This window comes from Peromyscus californicus, unplaced genomic scaffold (genome assembly GCF_007827085.1).
Source record: "Peromyscus californicus insignis strain IS unplaced genomic scaffold, ASM782708v3 Scaffold_4__1_contigs__length_199733344, whole genome shotgun sequence".
Classification (NCBI taxonomy): Eukaryota; Metazoa; Chordata; class Mammalia; order Rodentia; family Cricetidae; genus Peromyscus; species Peromyscus californicus.
In genome coordinates, this window is record NW_026294562.1 from 55,302,642 (window position 1) to 55,326,120 (window position 23,479).

Below are 23,479 nucleotides of genomic sequence, written 5' to 3' on the forward strand. Positions count from 1 at the left end.
CCCGGTGGCGCCAAGATGGACTAGTGCGCATGTGCAGCTGCGCATGGGGTTAAAAGGAGGCGGGGCCCGGAACGGCCGCGTTTGTAGGGTCCACCCACGGGACCGGCACGGGACCTCTGTGACCCTAGAGCTACTCAGGCTCTGGCCTATCCTGGACCGGCTCGCTGGCGCCGCTTAAAAGCTGGCACAGGATCGACAGGCCTCACAGCCAATAGCAGCTCTCGTGGTAGACCCGGTGCCCAGTCAGGAGCAGCTCCAGGCTGTAGGAACCACGCCGGGAGGTGGCAGAGAGTGTCGGTCAGCTGATAGGATCCCTGCAGGGCCCCCTCATCCAAGCTCTTGGAACGCGCAGGCTGTGCGTCCCAGCTAAGGAGCACTATGGAGGAGTATCATCAGGAGGCTGGGAAAGAGCGTAAGGTAAAGGAAGGAGCACAACCCCTTCCTACTCCACCTCATGCCATCATACCATACCAAGCAAGGGAAGGCGGCCCTTCGATGGCCTCTGCATAATCAGGGTTTTACCTCAGTCTGCGTAGATGGAATCGGACCCGTCATTGTTACTGGCTTGATGGGGAGAACAAGGCAGTCTGCAAGTGACTGAGAGAGAGAGAATCCTGTTGAGTTTACAGGCTCACCTGTGTATTTGTGTTCATATATTTATAAGACCATCCATTCATTCTTCATTTTTTTCCTTTCAGCCTCATTCAGTAGTTATTGAGGATTTTCGTTGTTTGGGAACTTGCAGAAATATGCACTGGAGGTAGGGGTTGAAGGCTCCTGTGAGCTGTGGCAGAGGTAGGGGATGGAACCGCTATGGTCCATTCTGGAAGTCACATTTCCCTGAAGCAGCCACCAAGCAAAGTAGATTTGAGTAGAGATAAACATCAAGAAGGAAGCCAGGGACTAGGGGCCTTTCTGCACCAAGAAGCTAGGCTGCCTGTGTTTGATGTGGGGAGTCGGGGCAGTGAGGACAAAAAGCCTGCCTTGGGACCGTCAGAGAATCCAAGAAGTTGAGAGTGGGATTCAAGTGGAATTTGGAGGAATAAGAGGGGCTGAACCTGGCTTTCTGTTCACATATGTTCAAATTAGAAAATATGTATAAATAGCTGGGCATGGTGGTGCACACCTTTAACCCTGGAACTCTAGAGGCAGAGGCAGGAAAATCTCTGTGAGTTCAAGGCCAGCCAAGGCTATGTAGTGAGACCTTGTCTCAAGAGCAGAATATATATACATATATATGTTATTTGTATACATATGTTTATATATATGCTTAGAATATGTTTACAAAGTGATTAGAAACCAAGTGTAATCCCAGCACTTTTGAGGGTGAGACAGGAGGATTACCACCAGTTTGAGGCCTGCCTAAGCTACAGTGTGAGACTGCCATAAGTACATAAATGTATTTCTTTATTCGAGCCATGCCTAGCATATTATAAGGCCAAATATAAGTGTTACTTATTGGTATTGTTATGGTTGTTACTCTTATCAAATGGGTTACTATATGTTCTGAGAGTATGTTGGACTATTAAACTGATGAGTGTACTCCAGATTTGTAGGGATCATACTTTCCAAAAATCCTTTTTAATATTCATCCTGTAGGTTCAATACTGCCTTCACAAAGTGCATCTTTCAAATGGAGGGAGGACCAGTGGTTAAGAGGTCTTGCTGCTCTTGCAAAGGATCTGAGTTTGGTTCTCAGCACCCACATCAGGAGGTTGCCAGCTGCCTATAACTCCAGCTACGGGGGCTCTGGTGCCCTCTTCTCGCCTCCTTGGTTACTTGCACCCAAATGTGCATACTCATGCACACACACATACATATAAAATTTAAAAATTTAAATTAAATGTAGAGACATTAAAAGGAACACTAAAAGACTTGGAAAGTGTGTCTTAGTGGTACATTGCTTGTCTAGCAAGGTCCCGTTTGAGCCTTAGCACTTCAAAATTAATCAATAATAATGATGATGATAAATACAAGCAAAAATATAATCGAGGAGAAAGTGTAACAATATAAAATATTTGATTAATCTTATTAAAGACAAGAAAAAAAATAATAGAAAGGTAATACACAGCCGGGCAATGGTAGTGCATGCCTCTAATCCCAGCACTTGGGAGGCAGAGGCAGGTGGATCTCTGAGTTTGAGGCCAGCCTGGGCTACAGAGTGAGTTCCAGGACAGCCAGGGCTACACAGAGAAACCCTGTCTCAAAGAGAAAAAAAAAAAAAGGTGAGCCAGCAGCACAAAGAAATGATATACGTCTCCGGATGGATATGCTGTTACCCAATCCAGTCTTACACACTGTTTATGTACATGTTCAGATGTCACACTGGAGCCAGGTGTAGTGGCACAAACTTGTAATCCTAGCACTTAGGAGTTGGAGTCAAGAGGATCAGGAGTTCAAGATCATTCTCAACTACATTGTGAGGTAGAAGCCAGCCTGAGCCACAAAAGGAGACCCTGTCTCAAAATGAAACAAAGAGCGGAACAAAACAACAATGACCATTTCTTGTAAAAAGCCTGTACAAGTTTTCAGTACATAGAAATGACAAATTTTTACAAAGACGTAAATTCACTGGACAGTGGTGATACACGCCTTCAATCCCAGCACTAGGAAGGCAGAGGCAGGCAGATCTCTGTGTGTTTGAGACCAACCTGGTCTACAGAGCGAGATCCAGGAAAGCCAGGGTGACACAAAGAAACCCTGTCTTGAAAAACCAAAATAATAATAAAAGGTGAAAATGCTAATTATCCTGATTTGATCATTTCACATTATACACCTATACCAAATTATCATCACTGTAACCAAAAATATGTAAAAATGTGTCAATTCAAAGAAACTTTTAGAAAAGACATTTCTGGCCAGTGAGATGGCTCCGTGGGTAAAGGCCCTTGCCACTAAGCCTAATAACCTAAGTTTGATCCCAAAACCCACATGATAGAAAGTGAGACTCCTACAAGCTGTCCTCTGACCTATATACTTGACATGACACACATGCATACACTAACAGATAAATCAAATGTAATAAGATATTTTTCCCTGAATGCCTCAAGGGATTTAGCTATGGACATATTTACACTTAGAGATAACTTCGGAGAAGTTTTAATTTTTTATTTAATTTAATTAATTCATTTATGTATTTATTTATTTTGGTTTTCTGAGACACAATTTCTCTGTGTAACAGTCCTAACTGTCCTAGAACTTGTTTTGTAGACCAGGCTGGCCTCGAACTCACAGAGATCGACCTGCCTCTGCCTCCCAAGTGCTGGGATTAGAGGCATGTGCCATCACCACTCGGCTAGAGAGGTTTTAAATTGCACATTCAGTCCTATAAGCAAGTCTACAGATACTTTTTTCAGATTTGATAAGGTTGCATTTTTTTAAGGAATTTGTCCAAGCCCTGAAAAATCACCTAATCTATTTGAGCTAAACTTGTTCATATAGATAGTATCTTTTATTTTATTTTTATTATTGTATTTATTTATTTGGTGGGTTTTTGTTTTTGTTTTTGAGACAGGGTTTCAAGATAGCCCTGCCTATCTTGGAACTTGCTCTGTAGACCAGGCTGGCCTTGAACTCACAGAGATTGGCCTGCCTCTGCCTCCCAAGTGCTGGGATTGAAGGCATGTGCCATCACTGTCCTGCAACACTATCTTTTGTATTTGTTTTGTTTTTTGAATGAAGCATCTTAGACTGATCAGCCATCCTGACTTGCAAGGTCTCACTCTGTAGGCTGAGAAACTGTCTCAAACAAAACAAAACAAAAAAAGAAAGAAAAAAAGAAAAGAAAAATAGGTGTTAGTTTATTTTAAAGTACAGAATGTCATTTTTGTGTTTTTGAGATAGGGTCTCCTTATATAGTCCTGCTGTGCCTCATACTTTGGTAATCCTTCTTGCTTAGCCTCCTAAAGGTTGTAATTACATATTTGAGCCAACATACCCAGCTGGAATGCTTGGCTTTTTGTTTTTTGTTTTTTGTGTTTCTTTTCAAGACAGGTAAATGCTTGGCTTTTAATTGAAATGTTTAGGACATTTATAATTATTGAAATTACCCATATATAGTTGACTAAAACCTTACCATCTTACTTTGCATTTTTTTCTTGATTCCATTTTTTTCCTGCTATGTGTGTATGGTGAGTTCAGTGTTCAAATGTGTATTGGTTGTGCATGTGGAAGGCCTGAGGTTAATGTCTTTTTACAAAATATTTACTTTTATTTCATGTGTATGTGTTGTAACGGCTGTGGGTTCACGCAGGTCCGAGGAAAGAAGACACTGCCCTCTAAGGATGAAATTTTTAGCCTTTTCAGCTGCAGGGGGATCAGCTCTGACGGATTGACTCACTGTCACTTAGCAAAGGGCTTTTATTATTACCCAGTTCCCATCTTTAGCAAGTCAGTCTCCTACACCCAAATCTCTTCTCTAAGTTCTCCAAAGGGACCATGCCAATGCAGATTCTCAATCAGGAGACCTATTGGTTTGCCAAGTCCTCCCCCAACCAAGTACTGCACAGCTTTGCACTCTTAGGAAACGCTAGACAAGATTGACATGTTTCAAATGGAAGGTAATGGAGACAAAAGGTAGCAGTCACAAAAGGCAGATCAAAGCCAGGTGCTAACACACACACACACACAAATCAAACCAGCTGCAGCTCTGCAGGAGTGCTCCCTACAGGTATGGGTGTTTGCCTACATGATGCCTGTGCACTGTGTCAATCAGTGCTGGAGGAAGTCAGAATCCCCTGGCACTGGAGTTATAGACAGTTGTTAGCCACCGAGTGGATGCTGGACATTGAATCTGGATCTCCTGGAAGAGTAGCCAAATGCTCTTAACTGCTGAGCCATCTCTCTGGCTCCTGTTGATGTCTTTTAATTGATCCCAGAGTTTGCCATTTGAGCTAACCTGGCTAGCCAGCCTGCTCTGAAGATTCCCTGTCTCTCCCTGTCATAAGCTAGGGTTATGAATGGTGTACCATGCCTACCTGGCTCTTATATGAGTTCTGGGGATTCCCCACCCCTGCCCCCTGCTTGTATAGCAAGCACTTTACCTATCACCCCAGCCTCCCACCTGTTTTGGTTTTTTTAAGATCTTAAAAATTACTTTTTTTTTTTTTTTGGTTTTTCGAGACAGGGTTTCTCTGTGTAGCTTTGCGCCTTTCCTGGAACTCACTTGGTAGCCCAGGCTGGCCTCGAACTCACAGAGATCCGCCTGGCTCTGCCTCCCGAGTGCTGGGATTAAAGGCATGCGCCACCACCGCCCGGCCTTAAAAATTACTTTTAACTGTGTATAGGTGTGTGTGTCTGCATGTGGTATATGCCTGTGAGTGCAGGTGCCCTCAGGCCAGAAGTATCAGATCTCCTGGAGCTGGAGTTACAAAGGGTTATAAGCCACTGATGTGTTGGGTATTGGGAACCGTGTCTGTTCTTCTGGACGAACAGCAGGTTACTCAGTGCTCAGCCAGCTCTGGAGCCCCTGCTTTTCTTTCTCATAATATAGCCCAGACTCACTGTGTAGCCCAGGTTACCTTGAATTCTGCCCATGCTTCTCCTTCCTCAGCCTACTGGATGCTGGAATTTCATGCCTCTACATCATGCTTACGTGTGTCTTGCTTATCCTTTTTAATTTTGTTACAAAGGTTTATTTTTATTATTTGTGTGAATGTCTCTATGTCTGTTCGAGTATATGCACATGTGTGTAAAAGTGCCCATGGAGTTCAGAAGAAGTTCAAGCTGGCCTTGAACTCACAGAGATTGGTCTGCCTCTGATAGAAAAATATGGCCCACCATTTCTGCCATACAACAATTTTTTAATCTTTTTTTGTTTTGTTTTAATTTTTTTGTTTTTTGGTTTTTGTTTTAGAGATAGGGTTTCTTTATGTAGTCTTGACTGCCCTACAACTAATTCTATAGCCCAGGCTGGCCTCAAACTCATAGAGATCTGCCTGCTTCTGCCTCCCTTGTGCTTTGAATTTTGACTTCAATTTTTGTTTCATTGTATGAGTGTTTTGTCTGCATGTGTGTCTGTGCACCATATTTATTTATGCTTTATGCCATGGAGGCCAGAAGACTGTGTCAGATCCTCTGGAACTAGAGTTACAGACAGTTGTGAGCTGCCATGTGGATGCTGGGAAAAACAGCAACAAATGGCCTTGCATGTGTAATATTTAAGAAGAGAAAAAGGGGAGGTATGTGTTGAAATGGGCTAGGATGTGGTGGTGTGTTTTGAATGGGCATGTTAATTAGATGAAGCAAAGGGGCTTTTGATTGCTGGACTTCAATAGTTTGATAGCTGGACCTTGGTAGTCAGCCTCAGGAGGAAGAAGTGGCCAAATAAGGGAATAATTCTTGGGGGCCAGCTTTAGGAGTGTAATCTAATGGTTTTAGCTAGACAGAGGGGATGGGGAGAAGGACAAGGCCTGCCAGAGCCATGCTCTCCACACCCAAGCCGGCCAGAGTCCCTTCAGAGATAGAGAAGAGCTGCCATGAGAGATGTGTGGAGATCAAAGGACAACCTTTGGGATTCTGTTTCCTCTTTCCTCCATGGGTTCCAGTTCCAGAAAGCAAACTCAGGTCACCAGGTTTTATACAAGTGCTTTTACCCATGGAGCCATCTAGCTAGCCCGCAAATGGGATATCCTAAATTACATATATTGGCCAACACTTGGCAGATGGAGGCATGGTGAAGAGTTTGAGGCTGTCATCAGCTACATATAACTCCAAAGAACAAAAACAAAAACTTATTGTCAAAAACATTTTAAGAAAAAGGGAAAAGAGCCGGGTGGTGGTGGCGCACGCCTTTAATCCCAGCACTTGGGAGGCAGAGGCAGGCGGATCTCTGTGAGTTCGAGGCGAGCCTGGTCTCCAAAGCGAGTTCCAGGAAAGGCGCAAAGCTACACAGAGAAACCCTGTCTCAAAAAACAAAAAAAAAAAAAAAAAAAAAAAAAGGGAAAAGAGTCCAGATGTGACGGATGGTTCATGCCAGTCAACCCAAACACTCCAGAGGATTGGACAGACAGCCAGTTTGGCTCAGACTGCCAAGCCTGATGACCTGAGTTCAATCCCCCAAACCACTTGGTGGAAGGAGGAAACTGACTCCTTCCAAGTTGTCCTCTGACTGCCACATGTTGCCCCCATACATAAATAAGTGAATGTAAATTTTTAAAATAGTTTTTAAATCAAAACAAACAGAAAAACCAAGCCTTAACAGTAGCTACTTGCTAGCCTGTGCAGGGCCTTGGGTCCATCCCCGGCATTGCAACACAAAGGAGAAAGGCACACCAGGACGCAAACTGTAAAATATGATCAAGTTAGTTTAGTGAGATAATGTGTCAGGATGGTAGTTCTTTAGCAAGGCAATATTCTGAGAATGCAAGGTGCTCAGCATTTGAAACCAGCCAATGAGATCCAGCACAAATCCAACTAGGAAGCTTGGTTTGTCGTTGCGCCCCACCCCCACCCCGGCAGCCCCTGCCCCCCCACCCCTCGCGGGGGCCCTGTGCAAACGACCCCCAGTTGCCCGGTGCTGCCGGTTACAGGAGCGTCTCTCCGCTGCCTGGTCATATGTTGCAAAAACCAAGAAGCAGGAACCGCCCTGGTGCCCAGCCCAGGAGCGGCCGCCACTGTGGCCCAGGTGTCCCTGGGGAGGTCCCGAGTGGGCACGCACGCCCAGACACCTCGCAGGGTACCGCAGGCACCTTGTCAACGACCTTCCGCAGGGCCCAGGCCACCCCAGCCCCGGAAATCCGGACTCAGAAGCAGCTGGAGTTGAAGGTGGCAGAGCTGGTGCAGTTCTTGCTGATTAAGGACCAGAGGAAGATCCCCATCAAGCGGAATGGTATCCTGAAGCACATCATCCGAGACTACAAGGATATCTTCCCGGACCTGCTCAAGCTGGCTGCTGAGCAGCTCCACTACGTGTTTGGGTACAAGCTGGTAGAACTCGAACCCAAGAGCAACTCCTACATCCTCGTCAACGCCCTGGAGCCGGTGGAGGAGGATGCTGAGGTGAGAGGCAACCAGGGAACGCCCACCACCGGCCTCCTGATGATTATTTTAGGGCTCATCTTTATGAATGGCCACAGCATCCCAGAAAACGAAGTCTGGGATTTTCTACGTCGTTTGGGTGTGTATCCCACCAAGAAGCATTCAGTTTTCGGAGATCCGAAGAAACTCATTACTGAAGACTTCGTGAGACAGCGCTACCTGGTGTCCAGAAGGATACCTCACACAGATCCTGTGGACTGTGAGCTCCAGTGGGGTCCACGAGCAAATCTGGAAATCAGTAAGATGAAAGTTCTTAAATTTGTGGCCAAAGTCCACAAGCAAGATCCCAAGGAATGGCCCACACAGTACTGTGAGGCTTTGGTGGACGAACAGAGCAGGGTCAGACAGGAACCCAGTGGTCCAGCCCCGACTTCTTGAAATAAATGCTTGGGATTCCCAAGCATGAGCCAGAAGAATAGGGAACATGGGGTGGAAGGAGCATATTTCCACAACTATTAAAAAGTATTATCTTTAAGATGTGTTTCAGTTTATTTTTTCTTTTAGAATTGTGATATTCTATGATACTGTGCCTGTGCTGGGCGATGGTGGCACACACCTTTAATCCCAGCACTCGGGTGGCAGAGGCAGGCAGATCTCCGAGTTCAAGGCCAGCCTGGTCTACAGAGTGAGTTCCAGGGCAGCTAGGGCTACACAGAGAAGCCCTCTCTCGAGAAAAAGAAAAAAAAGAAATGTGTTGTTTTCCATTTACAGATATTATTGTATGTGCATGGTGCGTGTAAATGCATATGTGTGCCATGCACGTGTAGAGGTCACAGGACAATTTATGGAGGCCAGTGCTCACCTTCCACAGTGTGGGATGTGGGAATCTGAGCAGGCTTGGTGGCAAGCACCCATACCCCTTGAGCCAGGTTACCTGCTGATATTTGGTTGGGTGTTTTGTCTTGAGACCCGGTTTCCTTGTGAAGCTCTGGTTGTCCTGGAACTCATTCTAGACCAGGCTGGTCTCAAACTCAGAGATCCGCCTGCCTCTGCCAAAGGAGTGCTGGGATTAAAGGCCTGTGTTACACCCCCTGGCAGGGTTTTTTATCTTTAGTTGTTATTTTTAAACAGGGTCTCATATAACCCAGGTTGATCTCAAACTCCTGATCTTCCCCCTCTTGAAAGCTGCGGAGTCAGGCATGGTGGTCACACACCTCTAATCTCAGCACCCTGGAGGCAATGGTGGGAAAATTAACTAGGGTTGGAAGCTAGCCTGAGGTACATAGTTTCAGGCCAGCCTGGGCTACATAGCAATACCCTGTCTCACAAAACTAAGTACTAATATTAATAAACCATTTTATTTTAAGTATTTTTAAATTCTATGTGTGTGGGTATATGCATATGAAATCAGGTACCCTCAGAGGCCAGAAGAAGATGTTGGGTCCCCTGCAGCTGGAGTTACAGATAGTTGTTAGCTGCCTGACATGGGTGTGTGAACCCCAGTTCTCATTATTTTTAATTTTATTTGATGTGTATGGGTGTTTTATTACATGTATATCTGTGCACAGTGTTCACATCTGGTGCAGAAGACATAGGATTTCCTGGGACTGCTGTTACAGATTATTTTAAAATGCCATATGGGTGCAGGGGATTGAACTCCAGAGCAGTAGTAGTGCTCTTAACTGCTGAGTCATCTCATGAACCCCAAAATAAAAAAAATTTTTTTTTAAAGATTTATTTATTTATTATGTGTACAGTGTTCTGTCTGCACATATCCCTGCAGGCCAGAAGAGGGCACCAGATCTCGACACAGATGGTTGTGAGCCACCTTGTGGTTGCTGGGAATTGAACTCAGGACCTCTGGAAGAGCAAGCAGTGCTCTTAACCTCTGAGCCATCTCTCCAGCCCCCCCAAAATAAAAATTTTAATGCAGAGTAACAGGAAAATCCACAAAATTATCCTGAGAGAGAAATTTAATAAAAATCAGCAGGCATCTAAGGAGCATCATTAATATGACAAAAGGTAGGTAAGTATACCTTCTGTTTGGTTATTGTTTTTTTTTTAAAAAATTGTTGTGTGTGTGTATGTGTGTACATGTGATGCCATAGCACGTCAGAGAACAGCTCCGTAGTCCTTTCTTTCCTTTCCTCTTTACGTGGTTCCATTAAGCTTTCAAGACAAGTGCCATAGCCGCAGAGCCTTCCTGCTGGCCCCAGCACTGGATTTTGAAAGCATTTTTTTCTTTAAACTTTTTAAAATTAATTTTGGTTTATTCTATGCATTTGAGTGTTTTGCCTTCATGTATCTGTGTTCACCATGTGCCTGCCTGGTGCCCTCAGGAGGTCAGAAGAGGGTGTTGGATGCCTTGAAATTGAAGTTAGAGATGGTTGTGAGTATCAGTGCTGAGAACTGAATTCGAGTCAGCCAGTGCTCCTGAGCATTGGCCATCTATCCATCTCTAGCCCCTGTTTTCTTTATAGTTACATTTTTATTTATTTATTGGGGGGTGCTATGACAAGTGTCTTAGGGTTTTTATTGCTGTGAGGAGACACCATGGCAACTCTTATAAAGGAAAACATTTAATTGGGGTGGCTTATAGATCCAGAGGTTTACTCTGTTATCATCATGGCAGGACATGGCGGCATATAAGCAGGCATGGTGCTGGAGAAGGAGCTATGTCTTGACCCCACACACAATAGCAAGTGGTCTGAGACACTGAGTGTAGTAAGCAAAGGAGACCTCAAAGCTCACTCCCACAATGACACACTTCCTCCAACAAGGCCACACTTCCTAATAGTGCCACTCCCTTTGGGGGTCATTTTCTTTCAAACCACCACATTCTATTCCCTGGCCCCCAAAGGCTTATAGCCATATCATAATGCAAAAATGCATTCAGTCCAACTTCAAAAGTCCCCATTGTCTATAACAGTCTCAAACCTATTTAAAAGTCTAAAGTTCAAATCCTCTTCTGAGATTCATGCAATCTCTCTCTCTCTCTTGGTTTTTTCGAGGCAGGGTTTCTCTGTGTAGCTTTGGAGCTTATCCTGGAACTCGTTCTGTAGACCAGGCTGGCCTCAAACTCACAGAGATCCACCTGCCTCTGCCTCCAGAGTGCTGGGATTAAAGGTGTGTGTGCCTGGCTCATGCAGTCTTTTAACTGTAATCTCCTTTAAAATAAAAATAAAAAAGGAGATCACATACTTCCAACATATTGTGCTGCTCCCTGTTAGCTGCTCTCCTCAGCAGGTATCGCACAACTCTGGCATCTCTAACATCTTGGGGTCTCCAAGGCAATCCAGGCTTCTTCACAGCTTCACAAAATGGTCTCTCTAGGCCTCCATTCAGGGACACCCCTGACACATGCCTGGTCTCAGTGGCTTCCCTTAGTCGCAGAGGCAAATTCCACAGCCCATTTCTTCTATTCTTAACTCCAGAACCACGTGGCCAAAGCTGCTAAGTTCTGCTGCTCACTGGGTGGGTCTGGAACACGGTCCCCCATTCAGTCTTTACCACTTTCTGCTTTTGAGGGTTTCTCTCACTGCCTCAGCTTGACTGTCCTTCCTGAAACTGATCTATAGATCAGGCTGGCCTCAAAACTCAGAGATCCACCAACCTCTGCTTTCTGAATACTGAGATTAAAGGTGTGCACTATCACACCCAGCTCTAAGCTTTTCCTTAATTCCTTCCCACAAGGTGGAAATTTAGCTGAGTAGGATATTGCCCTAAGGTCACTATTGCCTTTATTTCATTTCTTAATCTGTTTATCTCCTTGAACACAGAATTTCCACTCCCTGGTACTCCTTTTCTCCTAAAATTGTACATTTGACCACACAACTAGGCTGTGTTGACATTTTCTTTGCCTCAGTTAATGGAGTTAATCCAAATCTCTTCATTTTAGCCTCAGGCAGACTCTTCAGACAAGGGCAAAAAGCAGCCACATTCTTCACCAAAATATCACAAGAACAATCTCTAGGCAACATACTAAAATTCTTCTCCTCTGAAACCTCTTGAGCCAGATCCCACAGTTCAGATCATTCTCAGCACCTCTGTCTTCCATGCTCCTACTAGTATGGCCCATTAAGCAATGCTTAAAGCATTCCACTGCTTTTCTAACCCAAAGTATCAAAGTCCAAATTTTCCAAACAAAAACATGGTCAGGTCTATCATGATCCTTAATCCCTGGTACCAACTTCTGTCTTTGGGGTTCTATTGCTGGAAAGAAATACCATGACCAAAGCTACTTTTTTTTTTTTTTTTTTTTTTTTTTAGACAGGGTTTCTCTGTGAAACAGTCCTGGCTGTCCTGGAACTCACTCTGTAGACCAGGCAGGCCTCGAACTCACAAAGATCCACCTGCTCTGCCTCCTAAATGCTGGGATTAAAGGCATGCACCACCACCACCCAGCCACAGCTACTCTTATAAAGGAAAACATTTAATTGGAAGGCTTGCTTACAGTTTCAGAGGTTTAGTCCATTATCATCATGGTGGGGCATGGCAGCATGCAGACAGACATGGTGCTGGAGAAGGAGCTAAGAATGCAGAAGGGGCTACATCTTGATCCCACAGACAACAGGAAGTGGTCTGAGACACTGGATATAACTTGAGCATAGGAAACCTCTAAGACCACCCCCACAGTGACACACTTCCATCAACAAGGTACACCTCCAACAAGGCCATACTTCCTAATAGTGTATCTTAGTTAGGGTTACTATTACTATGACAAAACACCATGACCAAAAAGCAAGTTGGGGAGAAAAGGGTTTATTAGGCTTACACTTCCATATTACTGTTCATTATCAAAGGAAGTCAGGACAGGAACTCATTAAGGGCAGGATCCTGGAGACAGGAGCTGATGCAGAGCCATGGAGGGGAGCTGCTTACTGGCTTGCTTCCCATGGCTCACTCAGCTCATATTCTTTTAGAATCCAGGACCAGCAGCCCAGGGATGGCCCCACCCATGATGGGCTGGGCCCTCCCGCATTGATCACTAATTGAGAAAATGCCTTACAGCTGGATCTCAAGGGGCATTTCCTCAGCTGAGGCTCCGTCCTCTGATGACTCTAGTGTGTGTCAAGTTGACACACAGAACCACCCAGTACCTAGTGCCACACCCTCTGGGGCTATTTTCTCTCAAACCACCACAAGTATGTGGAGGTGAGAGGGGAATTTGAGGGAGCTGTTCTCGCCTTCTGAGTAGCTCCTGGAGGTCACATTGGACTCACGCTTGGCAGCAGGTGACATCACCACTTGAGCTGTCGCATCCACCGTTCAGCTCTCCTTCCTTCTTATGAGCTAGTGTTTCACGTGGGTCAGACTGGCCTTGAACTCTGTCCACAGCCTCTTGAAGTTATTATGGGCTTGAACTCTTGATCTTCGTGCCTGCACCTCCCAAGTGACGGTGTGCTTTGCCACACCCAGCTGGGAAGTCATTGTCTAGGACGAGAAACCACCAAGGGTTTCCTTGATCACGGTACCTATCTCTTACGCATGGTAGTGGAGGACTAGTAAGTCAGGAACAGGGAACAAAGACTGGAAAGAGTAAAACTTACTTAACATAGGTTACATAACAATAAATCCAAAAGTCTAAAAACTAATGACAAATTTAGCAAGGTATTATAGTTATTTATAGAAGTAGTGCTGGTTGTAGTAACCCATGCCTTTAATCCCAGCCCTGGGGAGGCAGAGGCAGGCAGATCTCTGAGTTTGAGGTCAGCCTGAACTACATAGAGTTCCAGGCAGGCAATGAGCTACACAAAGTAACCTTGTTTCAAAAAATAAATAAGTATATAACCGAAATAAAATAACTAAGGCTGGAGCTTAGATCAGTGGTAGAACATTTGCTTTGCAAGTATGAGGCATGAGTCCATGCCCAGCACCACAGAAATAATAATAATAGTAGTAGTAATAATATAAAATATAGGAAGCTGGGCACAATGGCTTATTGCCTGAATCCTAATACTGAGGCCAAGACAGAAGGATTGCTATGAGTTAAAGGCCAGCCTGATCTATATATCAAGTTCCAGGCCAGTCAGGGCTACATAGTAAGATGCTGTCTTAAAAAAAAAAATCCAAATCCCTGGTAAGAGCATAATCTGTTGTTCAATGGGTAACAGAAGTCGAAACCCCATGTGTAGTCCTGACGTGCATTCCTCTAGTAACGCTGCTCGCATGGCAAAGGAAAATGTCGCACATCCGCTGTCCTGGAACTCCAGGCCCTTTCACTTGTAACTCTACTCCCAGCTGTTTTATTTTGCTTGGGTCAGGATCTCACTCTGTAGCCCAGGCCTGACTGAAATTCATTATTATATTTAACCCCAGGCTGGCCTTAAACTTACAGCAGTCCTCCTGTCTCATTTTCCCAAATACTGTGATTATAGGTACAAGACACCAAGCCAGGCTTACAAAGGCTTTTTTTTTTTTTTTTTTTTTTTTTTAAGTCTTTCAAAACAGGGTTTCTCTGTGTAGCCCTGGTTGTTCAGGAACTCGCTCTGTAGACCAGGCTGGCCTCAAATTCACAAAGATCCTCCTGCCTCTGCTTCCAGAGTGCTGGGATTAAAGATGTGTGCCACCACTGCCCAGCACAAAGGCAACTTAAAACCTATTCAGGTCCTGTAAAAAAGCAGTTCTCATACCTGACAGACGTGAGGACTTAGGGCCTTCAAGAGCAATGAAGGCATTCTGCCTGCCTCTGAGGGTGGGAGCCGGGGAAATGTTTGGTTGGTAATGGTGCCGCTCTGAGCGGGGTCTCCGGAGAGGGAGGAGGACAAAGCAGCTTCATTCCTCACTTGGCCCTGTCACCCCGCAGCCTTCCTCCGTGCCGGTGGATCTGCAGGGAGACAGCTCCTTACAGGTGGAGATTTCTGATGCAGTGAGTGAGCGGGACAAAGTGAAGTTCACTGTTCAAACCAAGGTAAGGTGGCCTGTTGGCCAGGAGACGGGAGGCAGAACCAGTGCAGCTTCTGCCCCTTAGGAAGCTGTCAGCCCTGAGCTGAGGCGCCACCTTCCTGAATGAAATCACAGGTTTCACATGGGGTGCAGGATGGGAATGCCAAAAGTGGGTGCTGAGCAGGTTTGGTGAGCAGGTTTGGTGAGGGCAGCTTTTGGGGGAGATGAGCTCTTATGCAGGTCTCTGGGCTTCCAGAGTGGCCTCCCTCAGTTTGCCCAGCCTGAGTTCTCAGTGGTTCGGCAGCACGAAGAATTCATCTGGCTACACGACACCTATGTGGACAACGAGGAGTATGCTGGCCTCATTGTGAGGAGGGGCTGGGCTGGGCTGTGAGGGCAGGCCGGGAACATGGGTTAGGACACAGGCTTTGATGGCCTCCTTGGCAATCCATCCCTCCTTTGAGCAGATTCCTCCAGCCCCTCCCAGGCCAGACTTTGAGGCTTCAAGGGAGAAGCTGCAGAAGTTGGGTGAGGGAGACAGCTCCATCACCCGGGAAGAGTTTGCCAAGATGAAGCAGGAGCTAGAGACGTGAGTGTCCAAACCCCATCCCTCCCCATCCCCAGAGCCCCAGGGTTTCTTCTCCAACTCTGACACATGTCCAGAGAGCCTGACCTCTGGGCCCAGGTCTGCTGAGGGAGAGGGGGAGCTGTGACGATGGGAGCCCAGTGTGGTTGTCAAGCTGCCCATGCTCCTACAGGGAGTACTTGGCCATCTTTAAGAAGACTGTTGCAATGCATGAAGTCTTCCTGCAGCGCCTGGCAGCCCATCCCACCCTGCGTCATGATCACAACTTCTCTGTCTTCTTGGAATACAGCCAGGATGTGAGCTGGTTGAGAATGCTGGGATCTGAGACCAGGGCTGGGGAATCAGGCCTGAGAATTTCTCTCAGTTTGCTCCCTGTGTGGGTGGCATTTGACCAGGGTAGAAGGTACCAATGCCCCACACTAGTACCTCCCCCTCCCCCGTGTGCTTAGTTGAGTGTTCGAGAGAAGAACAGGAAGGAGGTCTTGGGAGGTTTCCTGAGGAACATCGTCAGATCTGCAGATGAAGTCCTCATCACTGGCATATCAGGGCTCAAGGTGACCCTCGGGCTGTGGGAGGGAAGCCACTGGTTGGGCCTACCCTGGGCTGCCAGGGTGACACACTGGGCGTTGGTGCCACCATGCTCCTGATAACTGGATAAGAAGTGTTTTTTCCATCCTTTAGGAGGTAGATGACTTCTTTGAGCATGAGAGGAGCTTCCTAGTAGAATACCACAACCGAATCCGAGATGCCTGCCAGAGGGCTGACCGGGTTATGCACTCGCACAAGTGTATGAGGGGTTGAAGGGCCCACACCATGGGGGGGGGGGGGCTTGACCTGTAGATTTAGGGGCTCTGACTGGATTGTCCTCCAACAGGCCTGGCAGATGACTATATACCTATATCTACTGCGCTGAGCAGTCTCGGAAGCCGGGAAGTCAGCCAGCTCAAGAGGTAAGGACTCACATCCTTATCCTCTCCCCGTGCCTCCAATACTGTGTGTACCCATGAGGTGTGTGCACTCTACAGAAATCCAGGTTGGGGAAAGGGGTTGTGCAGAAGCTTCTGAAGCGGTTATGGGAGAGATTCTGAGGAGGGTTTGAGGGCAGAGAGGCCTTGAGCTGCCCCCAGATTCCTGCCTTCCACCTCCCAGGAGCTTCCTGAAGCTGGCCGAGCTCTTTGAACGACTGAGGGTAAGTGCCACCTTCTGCACTCAGGGACTTCTGTGGAGAGCCTTCTGGGATGGGTGGCTCCCACTCTAGACTGCTTTACAAAGAAATGGAATGGAGCCAGGCTGTGGTAGTGCACACCTTTAATCCCAGCACCTGGGAGGCAGAGGCAGATAGATCTCTAAAGTTTGAGGCCAGCCAGCCTGGTCTACAGAGTGAGTTCTGGGACAGCTAAGCCTACAACAAAGAAATCCTGTTTTCAAAAACAAAAAAAAAAATATTAAGGAAATGCAAAAAGCATGCCATTCTAAGTGAGTGTATGAAATGGGTGAGGGGTGGGAGCAAGGCACAAAGTACCACACACCTCTGGAAGACTGCCTTGAGCCACCAACATTCTGTTGAGATACATAATCCTCAAACTCTTCCAAAGTTCATGGAGTATGCCAGTCTCTCTGAAATGTGTGCTTAAGGGCCTTGTCCACCTCAGAACCTACCCAAGATGCAGGGCCCTTAGTGTGCCCTTTGGGGTTTTTTGTGATCTGGTCATGGCCACCCTACTCTGCTTTGCCTATGTAACCAACTGAATATGTGGTTCACTAGGCTTGTACACACATACACACACTTCCCTGGCCTGCCCTCTGAAACTCAGAGCCTGATCCACAGTGGTCACCAAGCAGTTCTCTCCTGGACATGTAGAGGAAGGACCTCCAACCCTTTAGTCCCTTTCTCAAGCCCCTTCCCAGTCTCACCTTCCTGACACAGAAGCTGGAAGGCCGGGTCGCCTCTGATGAGGACCTGAAGCTGTCTGACATGCTGAGATACTACATGCGAGACTCACAGGCAGCCAAGGTGAGGTGGCCCTCGGTACTCAGGGATGGAGGCCATGTGGGGAGGGCAGGCGGCAAAACCCATGGCAACAGTCATCTGTGCTGATGGCCTCAGGACCTGCTGTACCGGCGGCTTCGGGCACTGGCTGACTACGAGAACGCCAACAAGGCACTGGACAAAGCTCGTACAAGGAACCGGGAAGTGCGACCAGCAGAGAGCCACCAACAGCTGTGCTGCCAGCGCTTTGAGCGCCTCTCTGACTCCGCCAAGCAGGGTGAGCCCTGAAGCCTGGCATGGCCCCAGTGAACCACCACATTGACCGTTCTTATTCCTTTTCACTCTTCTCTCCAGAGCTCATGAACTTCAAGTCCCGCCGGGTCTCCTCTTTCCGTAAGAATCTCATTGAGTTGGCAGAGCTGGAACTCAAACACGCCAAGGTGAGGAGGGACCACTCACTGCCCACTCCCCCCTCCATGAGCTGTTCCGCTCTTCTTCCTCATGGGGGGGTGGGGGGTGATGATGGTAAGCAGCAGTGTACAGCCAGGCCTAAGGTCAAGGGAATGCCTCCACTCCTGGGGCCAGGATTTTCCCTCTTCCCTGGGTGGTAGGAAGGGGACCTGGAGGCTGAGCAATGATACAACAGCACCAGCCCTCAAAGGACTTCTCTCCTGCAGGCCAGCACACTGCTTCTGCGGAACACCCTTGTTGCCCTTAAGGGGGAGCCCTAGTGAAACAAGATGCTACTGAGATCTTCATTGACAAGAGTCCTCACCTCCTACCATCTCCCCTAGAGATGCCCCCTTCTCTACCAAAGCAGCCAGTAGCCATACCCCACTCAGGAACCTTTTTCCTCAAACCCAGGCCCCAAAGACAATTGGCCTGCCTGACAGGGCAGCACGGGGGACACGAGTGGCCACAGGTAAGCAGTTTCCAGGGACCCTAGCCTTCCTCACAGCAGGCTTAGTCAAGTCTCCACACCTCCACCCCACCTCTGGCTTTTGAATTCCCATCTGTTCTTTACAAATAAACAGCCTGGTTTTATAGCCAGGGGATCTGCTTGCCTTTACTTTTCACAGGACACCACCCTTTTAAGGAGACATGATGGGAGCCCACACACTGGGGACTCAGAGACAGTCCTGCAATCCCACAGCTTTTTTTTTTAAATATGGAACGCTTCACGAATTTGCGTGTCATCCTTGCGCAGGGGCCATGCTAATCTTCTCTGTATCATTCCAATTTTAGTCTATGTGCTGCCGAAGTGAGCACCCCACAGCTTTTTTTTAATTCTTCATTTTCTTTGTTTGCCACCTGTGTACCTAGTCCCTGTGGGGGTTCTAAGAAGGCATCAGATCTCCTGCAACTGGAGTTATAGATGGCTATGAGCCTCCATTTGGGTGCTGGGAACTGAACCTGGGTCCTTTTGAAGAACAACCAGTACTCTTTAACCACTGAGCAATCTCTCCAGCCCATCCCACAGCTCTTTATCAAATGACAATAGGTTTATACTTTTGAGGTTTGTATCAATCTGTTGGTTGCTATAGCTCAGAGGGAAGGAGTGCTCACCTGGGTTCAATACTCAACACCGCAGAAAAACAAGGTTAATATTCAGTATTCTTCCTATGCCTGTCTTATCTTAATCTTACACAAAAGAGTAAAATGGGCCAACCTTAATGGGTCTGTGGCCTTGGTGAGAAATCAGGGAACATGTAGCATAAAACCTCAATAAAGGGGAAAAAAAAGGCCTCTGATTGGGGAAGATTTAAACTCAGGGTACTACCCCAGTTCACCTGCCCTAGAGCACAGTTTCTGCAGTCCTCAGGGCACAGGCTGGGATCCACAGAAATGCTAGTAAAATGCTCAAAGCTTTAACTCTAGTTATAGGAGGTGGGGCTCTAGACACCCGGGTCTGAAGTCCTGGGCTCCACCTGGCTGACCCACCCCGAATGGACTCCAGCCGCAAGTACAGGAGGCCAAAGGCCCAACTTAAGCTGCTCTCAGCACCACTGAACCTGACACTAGGGTGAGCCAGTCACCTCAGGGGGAGGAAAGGCAGAGATCTAACAGAACCTTAAAAACCAGAAACTAGTTCAACAGATCACCTGAGAAAACTGTATTTAACCATACGTGGAAAGGGGATCAATGCGCCTCACTGTCCACTGTGAAGACCCAGTAACAGTGAGTTTCAGGTGTGACACACTCTGGACCCAACCCCCTAGGCACCACCAACCCCAGCACCCCACCTCAAAAAGGAGGCTTTGTCACTGGGGTCTGGGATAGAGGCACAGCACAGGAAAACCACTGATCCTTACCAATCATCCCCATCACAGGGTCCCCCCAACCCTAAACCCAAAAAGCCACCTTGTTAATTAGCCTTTTTATTGTTTTTTTGTTTTTGTTTTGTTTTGTTTTAATTGAAGGTCCCTTACTGGTCCTGCTTCCATGAGTGGCCGAGAACAAGGGGAAGGGGAGGCAACCAGCTGGGCAGGGAGGGTCATTTCCACATTTCATTTACACACAGAACTAAACAGACAAGCACAGAGTCACTATTGTGGTTAGAAGTTGGCAGCATGGGATGGGGGGGATGAGGAGTAGGGGTGTCGTTAAAAAAAAAAAAAAAGCAGGCTCCCCCCAAACTGGGTGCCTGGGAAGGGACTTGGTCTGCTTCAACCCAAGAGGAATCAGAAGATAAAAGCAGTTTGGGAAGGCCAGAACCGTCAGGGTGGAGGGAGGAGGACGGTCCAGGGGGTGGGGGGGACATTTGGCAACTGGGGTGAAGGGATTACCCTCCCCCTGCTGGGATCCCCCCAGCCCCTCCGGTCTGGCAGGAAAGGGGCAGCCTGCAACACCCATGAGCAGGTCTGGGGCTGCTAGATGCTCCAGGCAGGGGGCTGGAGGCGGCTCACAAAGGCTTGCCCTCCAGAGAGATCACAGCGCTGCCACCTAGTTTTTCTGCCAGGGTGCAGCGGTCCTTGACCTCCTCGTAGCAGTTGGCTTGCAATTCATGCTTGATTCCTAAAGAGAAAGAACAGTGAGCAGGAAGCAGTGGGGTGGGAAGTTTGTGTCTGGGAGGCAGCCATCAGAGCAGATGGAAGGAACAAGGTACCACCCAGGCAGGAGAATGGAGGACCTGTTATTGTCATCTATCCCACACAGCAGTCATGACTCACATAGAAGGGCGTACAAAGAAAGGACCCTTACCTGTCAGCTTCTTCTTGATGGCATCCTTGGAGCTGGCATAGATCATTTTGCTCTTAAGGGGTGCACTCTCAGGGGCCCTGAAGACAAAGCAGGAAACTGCTGCAGCTACCCCAGGCAATAGATGACTCAAGAAGAGAACCCCCCAGGATGCTCAACAGAGCATGGCCCTCACTCATTTTGTGTCCACCCTGACCCCCAAACCTAGGCTGATTTCTACTAAGCTCTTTCAAGAAAGGGAAGAGGTAGCAGGCAAATAGCCTGAACAAGGAGCTCACCAGAAGATGAACACCAGGTCCTCCTTCTTGCTCTCCTTGGTCTCATAGGTTGCATCATAGAGAGCATAGCGGCAGTCCTTGTCTGGCAGCATCTTGACAAAAGTGGTGTAGGGGTCATCCACAGTCTGCCCCACATCTCCTACCAGGATCTCCTTGCCCTCCTCCAGGATGATGTTCTTCTTGTCCTCACTCAGGCAGAAGAGCACTGCCTTCTTACGTTTCTTCACTTCTTCTGGCGTTGAAGACTTGCGCACTTTCATGTCATTGAACACCTTGATGACACCATCGGAGACAGCCACACCAGAGGCCTGAGGGACAAGCCAAATAATACACCTTGTAAGGGAAAGGATTCTGGGGTATTCTCTCCAGTTACAGGAAACCTCAGCCAGGATACCAAAAGGTACAGCTCTCAGTCACAGAAAACTAGTAATGTCCCTGCAGACACAAGATGCTGCGCCCCCTCCATACAATCCGTCTTCTAAGGACTAGTTGGGACAAACCCGTGGCAAGGGAGAGAACCAATGACCTATTTCAACTCTCCCATTAGAGGTTAGAAACAGTATTTGTTAAAAATAAACATAAGCAGGAATGGTGGAACATGGCTTTCCCTGAGTTCCAGTACAGTCGGGGTGTCACAGAAACCCTGTCTCTAAAAAAAAAAAAAAGAAAAAGAAAAACAAACAAACGAAAAACCTAAAAGAAAACAAAAAACCTTTGCTGACTCGTGAACACCAAATTCAAAGAATCTAAAGGTTATTGATTGGGTTGACACCACTCAGCCTCTAGATTAAAATGACAACTTAGGACAGATACAAAAGGGAGACCGAGCACCTGGGCCACAGACTCATCTTCGAGAAAGACGGGAAGAGAACTTCACAAAGACACCAACAGCTGCTCAACAGTTCATTAAGTCCACCAGAGCCTTCAATACAGTCATCGCATAAACGACACTTCCCCGCCAAGATCTCCCAAACACGAGAATTACAGCCCCCAATTAGGGCCCTTGTGGGCAACTCCCTATCATCCAAGAGTGGTGTAGAGTCCTAAACATCGCTGACAAATTAATAAGTCAAGCTGTAGTGCCCCAAATCGTCAAAAATTTTCTACTTTGTATGGCCTTGGGGGACGACCCAATCAGAAATCTGTAACCAACCCCCCCAACCATGGAACTGCAGAGGAAGCTAGCCACGTGATTCACCCGCTTCCGGAGTAGGCGGGGAAAGGAGATTGGGTTAGGCTCAGGGCCTCCCCAAGAGACACTCGTATCCCAGAGGCGGCGGAACCTATCGTGTCTCAAAGCACAAGAATCGCCTTTAGGAATAGGCGTGAGCCCCGTCAGCTTTGAGAGGTAGAACGGGCTATTCACACAAGCATCAGTTTTCCAGGCCCTCAGGCTGAACATAAGAGCTGGGTGGCTTCCGGGCGGTACCCGCCTGGGTCACTTCCCTAAACGCGGCTCCACCCTCGGCCCCATCCGGCAGGGGCCTAGTTCGTCCAAAGCTGCAGCCGGGATGGCAGGGCCCAAGCATGTGCGCACGCGCTGGTGCACAGCGCCGTTCCAGCCCTAGCCCGAAGTACAGTGAACAGAGAAGGCAGTGTGTAATCGCTCTTTCTAGAATAGGGGCTAAAGGACTCACTCCCCGACTAGCGGTGCAAGGTCCTAGTCTCAGGAGCCAGTGCCTCAATCACGTCCACGAAGCCCTAGCATCCCCCAAGAGCCAAGTTGCCCCCGCCCCTTCCAGACGGCGGCATCCCTGCCACCTGCTGTGGAGACAAACCCATCCGCAGAGGGAGGGTGATGAGAGGAAAGGAACAGCTCTTGGGTGGGGCGCGCGCAGACATCTCGCGCGCGCTTTTCCCTAGCGGCCCCGGGGCAGGGTTTGGATGCCGCGTGCTCTGGTCCAGCGCGCGCCATCAAGAACCGGCGAGCGTTGCCCGAGGCTGGGCACACTGGACCCCTCCCCCACGGCCCAGTGTCCGCGCGGGCGCAAAAGCGGAATGGGGGAGGGGAAAGGAGCCAGGGGGCGCGCGAGCGACGTCCGAACCGGCCCTTCCCAGCGCCCACGGGCGCGCACGCGCGGCCTGCCCTTCAATGCAAGACCCTTAATCTCGCTCGGGGCGCTGGGGGAGGGGATACTGAGAACGCTTCTCTGCCGCCCCCACCCCACCCGGCGCGCAAGCGACTGATCACGAAACCGCCTCCCTCGGGCACAGTGGCCTAGTGCTCACCATGTTTCCGGAAGCGAAAGGGAGACAGGGAGAGCTACAGAAGAACTGAGCCGCCGCAGCTGCTGCCGGGATCCGACTGAACGCGGCCTCTCCCGGCCCCTTCCGTTTAGTAGGATCCGCACAATGAGGGGCGGGGCGGGCTTCCGGCGCTCGCCGCGCGGGCCGACGGGAAATGAAGTCCAAGGATTTTGCACCGAAGAGGAGCTAGTTGCGCCTGGGTTCCGCAGAGCCTGAGGCTCCGGGGAGTAGGCGGAGGCCAAGAGGCGGGGCTATTGCACGGAGAGTGAGCCCATTGGTGCAATGGACCAGGAAACGCTTAGCTGAGCAAGAGGCTCA

The 23,479-nt window shown here is 48.1% G+C and overlaps 3 protein-coding genes and 1 non-coding gene across 4 annotated transcripts; 2 read left to right on the forward strand and 2 right to left on the reverse strand.

The window, feature by feature from the left end:
• The first annotated feature begins 148 nt into the window (after window positions 1–148).
• On the forward strand, window positions 149–18,484 carry Snx32 (sorting nexin 32). Its single transcript, XM_052714864.1, has 13 exons — window positions 149–417; window positions 14,783–14,887; window positions 15,119–15,229; window positions 15,330–15,451; window positions 15,621–15,744; window positions 15,898–16,002; window positions 16,130–16,235; window positions 16,323–16,398; window positions 16,598–16,637; window positions 17,376–17,462; window positions 17,556–17,715; window positions 17,793–17,878; window positions 18,116–18,484. The coding sequence occupies exons 1-13, from the start codon at window positions 379–381 to the stop codon at window positions 18,167–18,169; spliced, it is 1,215 nt and encodes a 404-aa protein (XP_052570824.1). The 5' UTR covers window positions 149–378; the 3' UTR covers window positions 18,170–18,484.
• LOC128095672 (non-structural maintenance of chromosomes element 3 homolog) lies at window positions 6,937–14,887 on the forward strand. Its single transcript, XM_052714866.1, has 2 exons — window positions 6,937–9,999; window positions 14,783–14,887. Exon 1 carries the CDS (start codon window positions 7,555–7,557, stop codon window positions 8,413–8,415), a length of 861 nt encoding a protein of 286 aa, XP_052570826.1. The 5' UTR covers window positions 6,937–7,554; the 3' UTR covers window positions 8,416–9,999; window positions 14,783–14,887.
• A 116-nt stretch (window positions 18,485–18,600) lies between the features above and the next one.
• LOC128095714 (U6 spliceosomal RNA) lies at window positions 18,601–18,707 on the reverse strand. Its single transcript, XR_008213326.1, has one exon. It is a non-coding gene; the product is annotated as a U6 spliceosomal RNA (small nuclear RNA).
• A 1,093-nt stretch (window positions 18,708–19,800) lies between these two features.
• Window positions 19,801–23,276, reverse strand: Cfl1 (cofilin 1). The gene is made up of 4 exons (XM_052714867.1): window positions 23,144–23,276; window positions 20,915–21,222; window positions 20,640–20,716; window positions 19,801–20,453 (listed from the first exon to the last, which is right to left on the reverse strand). Exons 1-4 carry the CDS (start codon window positions 23,144–23,146, stop codon window positions 20,341–20,343), a joined length of 501 nt encoding a protein of 166 aa, XP_052570827.1. The 5' UTR covers window positions 23,147–23,276; the 3' UTR covers window positions 19,801–20,340.
• Window positions 23,277–23,479: the final 203 nt, after the last annotated feature.